This window comes from Pteronotus mesoamericanus, unplaced genomic scaffold (genome assembly GCF_021234165.1).
Source record: "Pteronotus mesoamericanus isolate MK-2021 breed Mesoamerican mustached bat unplaced genomic scaffold, CSHL_Meso_final scaffold_408, whole genome shotgun sequence".
Taxonomy (NCBI): Eukaryota; Metazoa; Chordata; class Mammalia; order Chiroptera; family Mormoopidae; genus Pteronotus; species Pteronotus mesoamericanus.
In genome coordinates, this window is record NW_026555315.1 from 4203222 (window position 1) to 4215933 (window position 12712).

The 12712-nt window shown below is 62.6% G+C and overlaps 1 protein-coding gene across 5 annotated transcripts in view; it reads right to left on the reverse strand.

Moving 5' to 3' along the window:
* Positions 1-2486: 2486 nt before the first annotated feature.
* LLGL2 (LLGL scribble cell polarity complex component 2) overlaps positions 2487-12712 on the reverse strand; it is a 29669-nt gene continuing 19443 nt past the window's right edge. Inside the window, exons 6-26 of one of the 5 annotated variants that reach the window (XM_054593022.1) lie at positions 12419-12577; positions 10468-10630; positions 10206-10338; positions 9815-9869; positions 9098-9252; positions 7989-8206; positions 7844-7911; positions 7556-7709; positions 7363-7467; positions 6889-7181; positions 6652-6802; positions 6175-6325; positions 5391-5507; positions 5103-5269; positions 4449-4713; positions 4071-4224; positions 3730-3758; positions 3428-3475; positions 3204-3246; positions 3042-3080; positions 2487-2768 (exon numbers count right to left, since the gene is read on the reverse strand). In XM_054593022.1, coding sequence (XP_054448997.1) covers positions 2732-2768; positions 3042-3080; positions 3204-3246; positions 3428-3475; positions 3730-3758; positions 4071-4224; positions 4449-4713; positions 5103-5269; positions 5391-5507; positions 6175-6325; positions 6652-6802; positions 6889-7181; positions 7363-7467; positions 7556-7709; positions 7844-7911; positions 7989-8206; positions 9098-9252; positions 9815-9869; positions 10206-10338; positions 10468-10630; positions 12419-12577 — 2704 coding nt within the window. In that variant the 3' untranslated portion in view covers positions 2487-2731. Of the gene's footprint in view, positions 2808-3018; positions 3081-3203; positions 3247-3427; positions 3476-3729; positions 3759-4070; positions 4225-4448; positions 4714-5102; positions 5270-5390; positions 5508-6174; positions 6326-6651; positions 6803-6888; positions 7182-7362; positions 7468-7555; positions 7710-7843; positions 7912-7988; positions 8207-9097; positions 9253-9814; positions 9870-10205; positions 10339-10467; positions 10631-12418; positions 12578-12712 lie in introns of all 5 variants that reach the window. The other 4 variants (XM_054593024.1, XM_054593023.1, XM_054593025.1 and 1 more) reach the window with 4 other exon arrangements.

Here is a 12712-nt window from a genome sequence, read left to right on the forward strand (position 1 = left end):
TGGGGTGTTTACCAGCAGCCAGGTGCTGTGCGGTTTTACAGACTCGTTTAATCCTCACGGCCCTAGGAGGCAGGCCCTGTTATTATGTCCTGTTTTACAGGTACGTAAAGCACAGGCGTGAGGTCACATAGCCACGGTCCCACAGCCTGTCACAGGCAAAGCGGTGTTGAGGGGTTGGATCAGCCTGACTTCTAACTCGAAGGCTCCCTCCTTGGAAGAGTGAAGATGAGGATCGAAGTCTCTAGACCCCGTGTCCGGCTGCTATTGCATGTACATCCAAGGCCCTGGGGTTGGCAGCGACCTCCCCGAACACTCGCCCACCTTCTCCAGGGCAGCGGTCCTTGTCAGCTCAGCCGCTCATCTCCATTCCGCCACTGTCGTTACCTGTCCCTGGACTGCTGCTGGAAGCACCCGTCGCTCCGCCTTCCGTGCCAGCCCAGCTTCCATTGACCCACTTTCCAGGCAGCGACAAGCCCTTCCACTTGTGCGCGCCTGTCAGTGAAAACTGCTGGTCTCACACTCCCCAGTGAGTGTTTTCTTAGAACGAAAATATGCGACCTGCCAACGTGAGCTCATGTTTCAAAGCACAGGGTGCTTAAGGCAAAGCGCGTCCCTAAGGAGTGCAGGTGTATGTCCCTTTTCGAGGAGACATTGTGATCGTTTCAGGAGTGTGGGTGTGTATTGAACTTCTTGTTCAGTCTGATCAGCCAGGTCGTCCCTGCAGCCACGAAGCTTCCCCGAGCCATGAAAGTGCTGGCTGTGCCTGTTCTAATTCACCAGTGCCTGCGTTATTTTCAGTTCTTCGTTTCTTGGAAGGAAACTTCATGTCACTTGTTCATTTGTGTCACCTAGTTTATAGCTAACCAGTTTTTGTTTGTTTGTTTTTAATAAAAGCTAAGTTCCCTAAAACTGGCAGTCAAAAACCACACACATCTTTCAGGCCAGGGGAGGCTGCTGTCAGGCTCTCTGGACCAATCTTCCTACTCCGTCCTTGGCACCCACTTTTGGTGCGTGATCCTCTGACCTACAGACCAAGGACCCCGGTGCCAGCCAAGGTGTAAACGGTGAAGCTCAATTTCCTTTCTGTCCTTCCCGACCCTGACAGAGGTCACTCGGTCACTAACTCATTACCCTCCTGGACTCACGTGAGCCTCGCCACCGATCCCGAGGGCATACTGCAAACACCCCATTTCCCAGACCCAACTGAGGCAGAGCAGGGAAGGGATCGCACCAGCGGGGCTCGCTGGGACCCAGACGACAGGGGTCTCTAGAAGAGTCAAGATCATACTGAAACCCTCAGGGCCCTTCCAAGGCTTCCCTGGCCTGGGGTGAAGTCCAGACTCGAACTGCAGGGTCCGCAGCCCTCCCTCCCGCCTGCGGCTCTAGAAAGAGTGCTCGGCTTCCCCGTTCCCATCTCTACTTCTTTCGGGGACAACATTGCTCTTCCCTTTGGGGAACTTCCCTCCCCACTTCCCGTGGTACTTGGGGCTCCCATCTCAGAAAGCTCTACCCCCTTCTAAGGAGAAACAAGGGATGCCCAAGTGGCCCAGGTTCCAAATCCAGACTCCTGAGCCGCACGTGCTGGGCTGCAGGGCGGTGGGCGGGGGGCGCCCACCACGCGTCCGTCCTCTGCCCTGGGAGCTGCTCTTCCCTGTGCGCACGGCGGGGCCCCCAGCCGGGCCCTGGCTGCTTGGCGGCCTCGCACGCTCACTTCCTGCCGGCCGCCCTCGGCTCTTCACCTGTTCCCGTGGCAAGCCGACCAGTTCCCGGGATGCTGCTGTCCCCTCTTGTCCTCTGTGCAGACCAGTCTGCCTAGCCCAGCTGGCCTTCCGCCCAGCCTCCTCTGGGCCCTCTCAGCGCAGCTGAACGTCACCTCCCCAGCCCCTAAGGCCTCCCGCACTGGTAAGGGCTGTGTGCCCCACACAGACAGGACGACATTGTCGTGGCCACCTTGGAACTCCAAGCACCTGCCATATAGTAGGTGCTCAACAAAGACAGGTGAGCAAATACAGAGCCCAAGCCCAATCCCACCCCTGGTGTAACGACCTTACTATCTGTCTGATCCAGCCCCTCACCGGGGGCAAGACCTGTCACCTCCAGGCACTGCCGCCACGTCAGCAGCGCCCCACAGTCCTCTAAAGCCTGGAAGAAGCTACCAGGTCTGAGATGCTGTGGGTGTCTTCCCCGTCTGGCAGCGGTCAGACACACCCAACATGGTTAACTCTTGCCATTTATCCCCAGAGAGGGAAGGCTCAGCCGTATTCACACACAAGCAGGTACGGTTTGCTCCAACGCAAATGACTTCAGGAGCAGACTCTCCTGAGCACCAGCTTGGGCCAAGGGACAAACCCCACAGGCAAAGGCAAGGAGCCAGCTAATGACTGTGTCCATTTATGTGGAAAATTTCTGCACAATTAAAAAATTAAAGCCTTGGACCAGTGAAGAGGTAATAAGGTGTTTATTAAAAACTCTTTCACCCAGAAGGCAGTTATAATTTAAAACCCGGCCCACTACAAAAAGCCGGGCAGGGGGGGCGGGGGTTGATAAAAACTGTGCAACACTGACAAAAATGACAGAGACAGGCGGGACCTGGGGAGGGGAGGCCCCAGGGCCCGGGGCCCCTTCTCCAAGTCCGGGAGCAGCAGCAGAGTGCAGCCGGGGGGCCCCCAGCCCGGCCCGACCACGGGCCTCTCCATGCGGCCCGAGCAAGGAGCAGCCCTCAGTAGTGTGTTCACCGCGCAGCCGGGACGCGTGGCCCGCTCACTCCACTGTGGAAGGAGGCAGAGTGACAGGAACTCAGGTGCGCCCTGGGCAGGATGAGGGCCTCTGTCACGCACTCTCAGCCCAGACGCGTTGTTTTCCAGGACAACCGGGGCCCGTGTCCGGGTGGGGATGGACCCTTGGTCCGTAGGGTCTTGGGGGACGGGGGACGGGGGAGGGGGTTCTTCCTCCTACCCCCCCCCAGGAGCACGCCCTCCCAGCCGCCCCCCACCCCACAGCAGTGCGCAGGGTCCCTACCTCCCCCGTTGCTGAGGCTGTACCTCATGGCCACTTGCTGAGAACGCCAATCGCCATAGCTCCTGCGTGGGCAAAGATGGGGCAGTCACCCTCCACGGGGACTCAGGGCGGCGCGGCAAGGGCCCTCATTCCCGGAGCTCCCCGGCACCCCGGGCCCCCCGAAGCCGGGGTGGCGGGTGACTCACCGCCGGTCTCCCTCCAGCGTGCTCTGGATCTCCTTCAGGACCCCTGGGGGCAGAGGCCTGGTCAGGCCAGCAGCGGCTGGGCCCGGCACCAGCCCCCCTGTCCCTTCACTGATGGCGTGCTGTGTGGGTCCGCCCCAGCAGGGAGATGACTCTCAGTCCCATCCTGGCCTTCCAAACCTCCCCCGGAGCACCCCTGCCACCGCCCCTACCCCGCGCTGACTCACGCTCGTCACTGAGCAGAGCGTGCTCCATCGCCGCCCCGGGTCTCCTCTCTGGAAGGCGGAGGCCGGTAAGCAGAGCAGGGGCCGGTGAGCAGAGCAGGGCCCTCCTCTGCTCAGCTCCTCCTTGGCGGGGCTGGGGTGCTGTTTCCACCCCCAGCTTGAGCACCACCAGCCACCCGCCACCCACCACCGGGGGTCCCCTCTCCTCATGTCTGGGCCCAGCTGGCCCAGGTGTGCTCAGAGCTTGGCGGCTCACATCCCCCACCCCCGCCCCCACTCCCCGGCCCCCGAGAGGCCTGTCTTACCCTCTCCGTCGCTCTGGCTCCCTGAGTTCCTGCGGGAGGGGGGGCGGGGCAGGGAGGGTGAGGGGCGAGGGCCACGGGGCTCTCGTCTGTCTTGAAAGCCCTAGTCCCATGAAGAATGAGGTCAACTGACCCTTCAGCAGGGCCCCTGGGAGGTAAGCCAAGCCCTGTCCTGGGTGGCAGCTCATGGGGGGAAGGGGCACATGCACAAAGTGGGGCGAAGAGCCAGAGCCAGGAGGGTGAGCGGGCCCGCAGGGGAGGGGGGACCTGGCCAGCTCCCAGTGCGAGCCTCAGACGGGGTGGGGGCAGGGCAGGGACAAAGGCCACCTGCCCTTCTTACCCACCTGGCTCGGCCCGAGGCCTTTTCAGGGCCTGATCCATTGCGCGGACGATTGTGGTTCTTCGTTTCTGTTGAGTCCACCAGACACCGGGGCTCCACGAGCCATTTGGTGGACAGAGAGAAGCGCTCAAACTCCGAGGGTGAGATCAGGTAGAAACCTGGTGGGTGGAGAAGCTTCGGAGGTGAGGCCAGCCTGCGGCGGCCAACAACGGGGCTTTCCCCCCGGGAAATGGGGGCCAGAGCCTTCCTCAGAGCGCTCGGCCTAGAGGGCCCGGCCTCGGCCACAACACCCCTGGCAGCCCCTCCCGGCAGCCCCTGCGGCTCAGCAGGGGCCCCACACCCGGCCCTGCTCACAGAGGCGGGACCGCCACCACCTGCACACCTTGGCCGTGTTTGGTGAAGACGCAGGAGGCGATGCCGCTGACGTCCTCCCGGCGGATGCAGCTGTAACGCACCTGGGGCTTGAGCAGGGGCAGTGAAACGACCTGGATGTCGCCCAGGTTGGTGAGGACAGCCAGGTGGTGCTCCCCGTAGTCCTCGGCGCGACAGCTGCCAAAGTGGGCCACGTTGACCCGCCGCACCCTCGAGCCCTCCAGGGCGGTCAGCTTCAGTTTCAGCTTGGCGCTCACCTTGGGCAGCGTGAAGACCTGGGGGCACGGCAGCGGTCACGGCCACGACCACGGCCAGACCCGTGGACTCACCACTCCGCCGCGCCCACCGGACGCCACCCCGCTTCCCAGCGGAGCCTGGGCGCTCCCTCAGCACTGAAACGTGCGGTCACCATGTGGACCACAAGGATGCCGGGGCCACTTATTTCCAGGTCTGCATTTTTTGTCCCAGCCACAGCCAGGTCCTGCTTCAGTGGTGCCACCGCGGAGCCTGGGGCCCAGAGACCCTGCGCCCAGACCTCCTCCTCTCCTGCGCCTCCGCAGCCCCTCGCACACCAACTGCACCTACGACTTTAAGTGAGCCCCAGCCACTGTCATCTGTGCCCAAGGTACGAGCCCCGGGACGTCACCCCCCGCCTGTGCAGCACCTTGAACTGCTCCTCTGACACGACAAGCAGCTGGTGGCTTCCCTGCATGTCCGGGCTCTTTGACAGGTCATGTGCAACCTCCAGGGGCTCCGGAAGGGGCACGCTGTGCCCGTCTAGCACCAAGATGCCCACCACGGGTGCTCGGTGCATCAGCTGGATCTCCTTGGCTACAGAGAAGGAAACAGGCAATGGGGCTGGCAGGCGGGCCAAGGGCAAGGCCGGAGGTGTCACCTGGTCCCCAACCGAGGCAGACGAGCACCCTCTGCTGTCCCTCTGCTCAGCACTCACCCTGTTCCGCCCGCACAGGTTCATCCATTCTCCGCTCGGCGGGGGGCACACGCAGGGCGAAGGCATAGACGGCACCCCCGTTGGTGCCGGCCCACAGTGAGGGGCAGTGGCGGGCGCCTGCCAGGAGGCAAAGGTTTATATCTCACCCTGGGCCTGGAGGTTAGGTGGAGCCAGGTGACCTAGGCTTATGTCCTGGCCTTGCCACTCACTGCCTGGCCTGTTTGACTTCAAGGTCAAGCCAGCAAACCCTGTAAGCCCCAGTTCCCTCTGTTAAACGGGGCTGCCGTGCGCCCTGCCTGCCTCGAGTGCAGATGCGGAGAAGGCTCGGAAGGCTCCCTGACACCAACGGGTCTCGACACAGGTGATCCTGAGCCCAGGGCAGCGCAACCCTTGCAAAGCAGGAGCGGAAAGGCCACAGCCCACCCCTGCCTTGGCAGGAGGGCAGCCGGGGAGCTCCTACAGGCCCACCGCGGCTCAGCAGGCACGTGGCAAATCCCAACCCTCACGGCCACGCTGGGAGGGAGACGCTCCCCCCATTTACGGGGGAGAAGCCGGGACCTGCAAAGGCTAAGTGACGCGCCCGAGGCCCGTCTTCCGGGGAGTGTGGAGTCTGCATTTGGAGCCCGGACACGCTCGCTGGTCTGGAGGCCCAGGCAGGGGAGGGGGAGGGGCAGGGCCCAACTGTCCCCCACTCACAAGGGGGGAACCCCTCAGGGTCCCACCAGCATGTCCTCACGCCAGGGGCACTCACCCGGGCCCCTCCCACCTCAGGCTGGCCACTCACTGTCCCTCAGGTAGGTGTCAGCGAAGTAGAGGGTCCGGACGAAGCCCGTGAAGGAGTCCTCTGCCGTGCGGGCCTCGATCTTGCGCTGCACAGGCGCCAGCTCCATGTTCTGCAGGCCTGTCCGATCTGCCCGGGCGCTCCCTTCCTGCATCTACGGGGGGTGGGCTGGCCTAAGGGTGGGCTCTGGCCTCCCCTCCCGGGGGGAATCTATAGCTCAACAGCAATCCTTCGAGAGGGAGGCTGGGCACAGCCCACAGCATGACCTTCCTGGTAACAGTGACTAAGGACTTAACCCTAAGATGCTACAATTATTGCCTTTTACAGCTGGAGAAGCCACATAACTGGTGGGCCGTGGGGCAGGACGCAAACCTATGCTGTGAGCCTGGGCCTGGGCCTGCGCCTGCTGCCAAGGCGGGCGGGGAGGGCAGGGTAGCTTGGCTCCACGCTGGCTGCTCCTCGCTCTTCCCAAGGCCTTACCTCTCCCATGGACCCCACTGGCCGCCGCTTCCGGCTGGACACCCGGCTGCGACGTATCCGGCGGAAGGACTGGCGCAGGGACTTCTTTAGGGATTTCACGCGGGACAGTGGGCCTTCTAAGGCTAGCTGGTCGTTGGGGTGCAGCGTGCACCTGGGGGGAAACGTCAGGCCATCGGCGCTGCCAGGGCCTGAGGGTCCTCAAACCCAGGCCCCCCTCGCCCTGGGCAGGCTGCTCACTTGACAAAGACCTGCCGCCGCTGCTGGTGGTCAAAGAGGCCAAAGCCATGGCTGGTGCCAAAGGCCACAAGCCGCCACTCAGAGTGCAGAGCCAGGGACGTGACCACAGCTGGGGGCTGGCACTGCACCAGCACGAAGGGCTGGAAGCCGGGCTCGAAGCGCACGGGCCCGGGGCGCGCACACAGACGCTCGTGCCCCTTCCAGCGGTAGCCCTCCTGCTCCTGCAGCAGGTCGGCCTCCACCTGCTCCACGGCGTGCTCCGCCTCCTCATCGTTCAGCTCCAGCACCAGCACCTGTGTGGGGAGGGGACGGGGACGGGCTGAGATGGCCCCAGCACCGGGGGCTGCAGGGCCTTGGGGACCCGCTGATGGCGCCCGGGGGCCGGCTCCTGGCCCTGCTGACCCCTGGCCCTGGACGCGACACAACCGCCTGGTCCCCACCGTCCCTGCGCCCTGCCCCCGCCCGGCCTGCTACCTGCCCTGCTGTGCCCGCCACGGCCAGGTAGCCGCTGTATTTGCAGAGGAAGATCTTCTGGATGCCCAGCCGGGGATCGTCGCTGTAGGGATCGAAGGAGCCCACCTGACGAGAGAGAGGAGGCCCATGAGCAGCCAGGAGCACGGGACCCAGCCTGTCCCCGCCTTCCTGGTTGCCAGGCTCCTGGCCTCACCTTGCGGAGCGGGGGCCACTCGTCCTCACCCTGGGCATTTAGGTTCTCGCTGGGGTCCGTGTCGGTGAAGAACACGTGGACCGTGCTGAGTTTGTAGAGCAACCGCAAGCAGACGCCAGAGGCGTCCCAGAAGCGCACTGTGCCGTCCTCATGCCTGTGGGCAGAGCCCGCCTGTGGCAGTGAGGAGGATGCCAGGCCGGGTGCCAGGGACTGGCACGCACCCCTCTGGGCTCGGCTCCCACCCTGTATAGCCTACTAGGCAGGGGGCGGGCTCCCGCGACCACCTACCCCGTGAGCAGCAGGTCTCTCTGGGGCGGGGTTGGGGCCAGGCTGGTGCCACCATCAATAGGCCACTCCTAGGGAACGAGACGGAGAAGCTGGTGGGAGCCTGGCTCCGAGGCAGGGCTGCGGCTAGTGCTGGGGCTGGACCTACCATGGGGGAGAAGTGCGTGTTCTGGCAGCTGCCGGCAGCGATGATCCTCTCCCACAGCTTCAGGGGGATGTTGGAGACGTGATGGGAGCAGGTGATGGCAGAGCAGTGCAGGGAGGCCAGGTAGGGGGGCTGCACCTGCGGCCAGCCGGCTGTCTGCAGGTCAATCACCACCAGCTCCTCCTCGGCCAGCACCACCAGGGCACAGGGGTCATCAAAGGCTGGGGGGTGGGGGCAGGCCAAGGGTCAGGGGCCATGGGAGCAGGGAGGACGCAGTTTGCCCTGACCCGGCCCCGTGGAACCTGACACTCTAGGGTTGCAGCCAGCAAACCTGCATCTTAAAAACAAACTCCAAATCCAACGATATATAAAAAGGAACATATGCCATGACCACGTGGGATTTATCCCAGGTGTGCAAGACCGCTTCAGCATTTGAAAGTCAATTAATATACAGGCTACAAAGATAAAAACCGCATGATCATATGCAAAAAGTATTTGATAAAACCCAAAATCCACTTATGATAAAAACTCAAAGGAAACTAGAAATAGAGGGGAGCATCCTCAGCTTGATGAAGCACAGCTCTGGAAAAGCTGCCGCTAACATCGTAACGGATCGTGCCCCCCCCCGCCCCGCGCCGCCCCCGGATTTGACACCGGCCCTCTCCGGTGCAGTGGATGCAGGGCTTCGCCGTCTCGCCTGAGCTCCAGGAAGCTGGCTCAGAGCAGCCACACCGCACCCCTGCCCCAGCCCACCAGGCCTTCACCACGTCTCCGCGAGGTCCCCCTTTACTCAGCAGGGCAGCTGTTAAACTCAACAGTACAGATCTGCCCTCTTTGGACCAAACCCTGTTTGGGCCAGGGAAAGGCAGAGAGAGTGTGGCGCAGGCAGGAGGTGTGGCCAGGAGGGATGGAGCCACAGGCTGGAGCGGGGAGAAAGAAGGGACGGACTGTGACTGCTTGCCTCAGTGGCACCAAGAAGGGAAACGGTGGGGACTTGGGGAGTGGCAGGTCCGGGACCGTCTGTGCAGGCCCCTCCTGTTGCTGGCAGACCGGCCTGCGTCCCTGTGCCTCCCAGGGCCTAGCCCGCCACACCACGTCCGATGCACGCCTACCCGCGGTAGGGTCCGCCTCGGACAAGACAGTGAAGTCGATGACCCGGGAGGTGAAGTCGAAGGCTGTCTGCTGGCCATTGTGGACCACCGAGATGCAGTGGCGGTCCCCATAGCTGGCCCGAGGCATGCCGCCCTGGAAGATGGTGAAGGGCACCCTGCAGGCAGAGAAGAGCAGGGGTGGGCTGGGGCTCCCGACACAACCCCGGCCAGCCTCGGGCCGAGCTGGCCCATGCGCTGGGCCTCTAGGTGGGTGCTGGTCTCGGGGGGCGACCCCTCCGGGTCCCCGGCAGGCGGTGGGGCAGACCCCCATCTCCTCCTGGCTGCAGCAGCCCCAGCGAGCTCGGCGGGGAGCGGGTGGCACGCAGGCTGTGGTGCTGCGTCTCAGCCACTCTGCTTCAACCAGAGCTGCCCCCTTTCTGCTCATCCATCCCGTTGCCCCGCCTGATTCTGTGTGAAGAATCTGGTCTGCTGCTAAGACAGTCTGACAGCTGCTGGTCTGAATCATGTCTCCAGGAGGGTGGAAGGGAAAGAACGGGATGCTTCTTAAGGAATTGGCCATGAGAGGTATGAATGGTCCTCTCTCCCGTCCCTGGAGCCCGAGACCTCAGCCTGGCACCCTAAGGCACCGCCCCGTCCCCCCACCGCCCCGAGGCCTGAGAGGCCTTCTGGCCTTCCAGGAAGCCTGGAAAGGGCAAAGGACAGAGCACGGGCACCTACCCCTGCCTGGTGGTCAGCCAGAAGATTTTGGTAATAGCTTTGCAAGGAAAGGGACCTATAAGAAAAGGGATTAGGTGGAATGGGTCTTCTCTTCCCACCCTAGAGGCACGGGGGTCTGCGCGAGCAGACCCCTTGCCCCATGCCCATTCGGCAGACCTATGCCCAACAGTCTCTCCGAGAAAGTCACAGTGGGCGTCACAGAACCCATCGTGTGGCTGTGGACAAAGCGGTCACCTCTCTGGGCCCCAGGTTTTTACTTCTATGAGTTGGGCGCCTACACCTGAATACAGAGGGGACCGACCGGGAGCCAAGAGGACTGCCTGGCCCAGTGAAAGGCAGCCCCAGGTGACAGGGCAGGGCCAGGCCCTCAGCAGGCGGGCGGAACACTGACCGTAAGGCACACAGCTGTGCAGGGGCTCCAGCTGCTGGGTGTCGGCGGACACAGCCCACTGGCAATAGCTGCCATCGGAATGGCAGCTGACGATGAGGCGGCCGTCCCGCTGCCAGCAGACACTGTCCAGCTGCTTCAGGGAGGAGAGGGAGAGCACGCAGGCTGGGTCAGGGCGACGGTCTCACCTTGGCACAGGGGCTGTATGTGACAGTGGGGTCTGGGAGAGCCCCCGGCGTCCGCCACCGCCCCAGGCACCACCTACCTGGCTGCTGAGAAGATAGCAGAGCACGCGGCTGCCCCGCAGGTCCCAGATGACGACGAGGCCCCGGCTGTAGCCGATGAGGATCTGGTTGGGGTCTCGGGGGTGTTCCTGCAGAGCCTCCACCATCTCGAACACCCGCCGCTGACGGGCCTCCTCCGGCAACCTGGGCGAGGGGAGCTCGGTGAGCCCGCGCCCACGTGCACCCGGGGGCACGGCTGCAACGGTGTTCCGTGCAGCGGCGGCGGCGGCACTGGCACTCCACGTGCCAGCATGGAGATGGCTAGAGCGCATCGCCGGGGACGGTGGGGGTAGAGAGAGGCCAGGCGCAGAGCAGGACAGTGAGGCTTATAAACCCCACTGGGATGTGAGTGGAAGAAAGGCAAGGACCTATTTCCAGAAAAGGGGAAGCGGCGGGAGGGAGGAGAGGGGACGTCATTACTGGGAAGGGCAGGTGGGGGCAACCAAGAGGCTGGCAGGTTCTATTTCTTTTTACCTGGGGTGGGCGTAGGGATGATTACTTTACAATCCGTTAAACTCCATGCACAGTCCGGGCATTTGTAAGGAGGTAGTATTTCATAAAAACAAGTTTTTAAGACCCACAAAACAAAGCTTTATCCTCTCTGTCCTCCTCTTCTGGGCTGGGAGTGCTGACGTGAAGTCTGGAGGTGCCGCAGCCAACAGAGCACCATGAAGGGGCAGGCGTGGGACCAAGAGCCGACACTGGGGGTGGTGAGCAGGCAATGAAAACAGCCTGGACCCTGAGGGAATTTCTTTGTCCCAAACCAAACCCCTGAATGTGTGTGTGTCTCTGTGCGCGCGCGAGCATGTGTGCATATTTCTTTTAAGGTTCTACTTACTTATTTTCAGAGAGAGGGGAAGGAACAGAGGGAGAGAAACGTTTATTGGTTGCCTCTTGCCCCCAACCCAGGACCTGGCCCACAACCCATGCATGCGTCCCCGACTGGGAGTTGAACCAGTGACCTTTCAGTTTGCAGAACTACACCCAATCCACTGAGCCACAGCAGCGAGGGCAGACCCCTGCATATTTACGTACGTCCCCACATACCAGTATTGTACATCATACACTGCTAGCACCAGCCCCTAGAATTGGGAGTGAGAGGTCAAAGGGGCCTTCAACCTTATCTGTAATGTTTCAAGGATTCTATAATAATGTTATTTATATACTTCTAAAAGTGAATTTTTCTTGAATTAAAAGTATGCAATGTGAGAATTACACCATCTTGGGAAATACAGAGAAGCATCAGGAGTAGCAGCAGCGAGAGGACGCCGCGCAGCAGGACAGACCCCACGCGCCTCCTGGAGCCCGCCCTCCCAGCCGCTCCTTTGCAAGAGTATCGGCCCCCAGCCTCCTCCCTGCCGACCGGGACTGCAGAACGTTCTACCACCACAGCCCTCCCTCTCCTTCCCTGCAGACCCAGACCTGATCTGACTCCCCCTCTACTGCAGACACCGCCGCCAAGGAGCGAGGCTCCCCAGCACCTGCGGGGACCCACAGGGCTGCGGCTCTCAGGATGCGTGGCCTGGGAGCCCGTGTGCAGGTGGAAACCCAGCACGGACTCCAAAGCATGAACGTCAGCAGGAGCTGCCCCTCCTCACGCCGGGAGGTGTGCGCCTCATCTGGCCCCTGGGAGGCCCCTGGGCTTTTGAAATACTTGGTATCAGTGCAAAGACCAGAGTTGGCGGCACTACACGCTCATTTTTGAGCCTAATTTTCCTTATCTTTAAATGAAGTGACAAGGTACCTGCAAGACCCCTTTTAGCGCTCTGACGCTCACACACTATGGGATGAGGTCCTCAATTTGGGGGTCAGGTGGGGAGCCTCTCCTCTCCTCCCACCCCCACAGACTTCCCAGGAGAGAGATGGTCAGCTCCTGAGGCAGCCCTGGGACCAAAGGGGGAGGCCCCGCTCGACGCAGCACGACGGGCTCACCACCGCAGCACAGCGTCCGAGCCGATGGTGCGGTCCTCCAGCGCACGGAAGTCCGGAACCTGCACCACAAACACGCTGCCGCTCTCGGTGCCCAGGTAGAGCGCCTTGCAGGACGAATGTGGGAGGACCACGGTGATCTGCGTGGCACTGGGGGCAGCCCTGTGGATGGGAATGGCAGCCTGTGAGCGGGCTGCTGCCAGGCCGGGAGTCCCCACGGACAGGTTGCCCTCGCCGGCCTCAGGGAAGGCGAGCCTGGGAAGGCGGCCTGCGCAGTCCTCCGACAGGGTCCAGAGT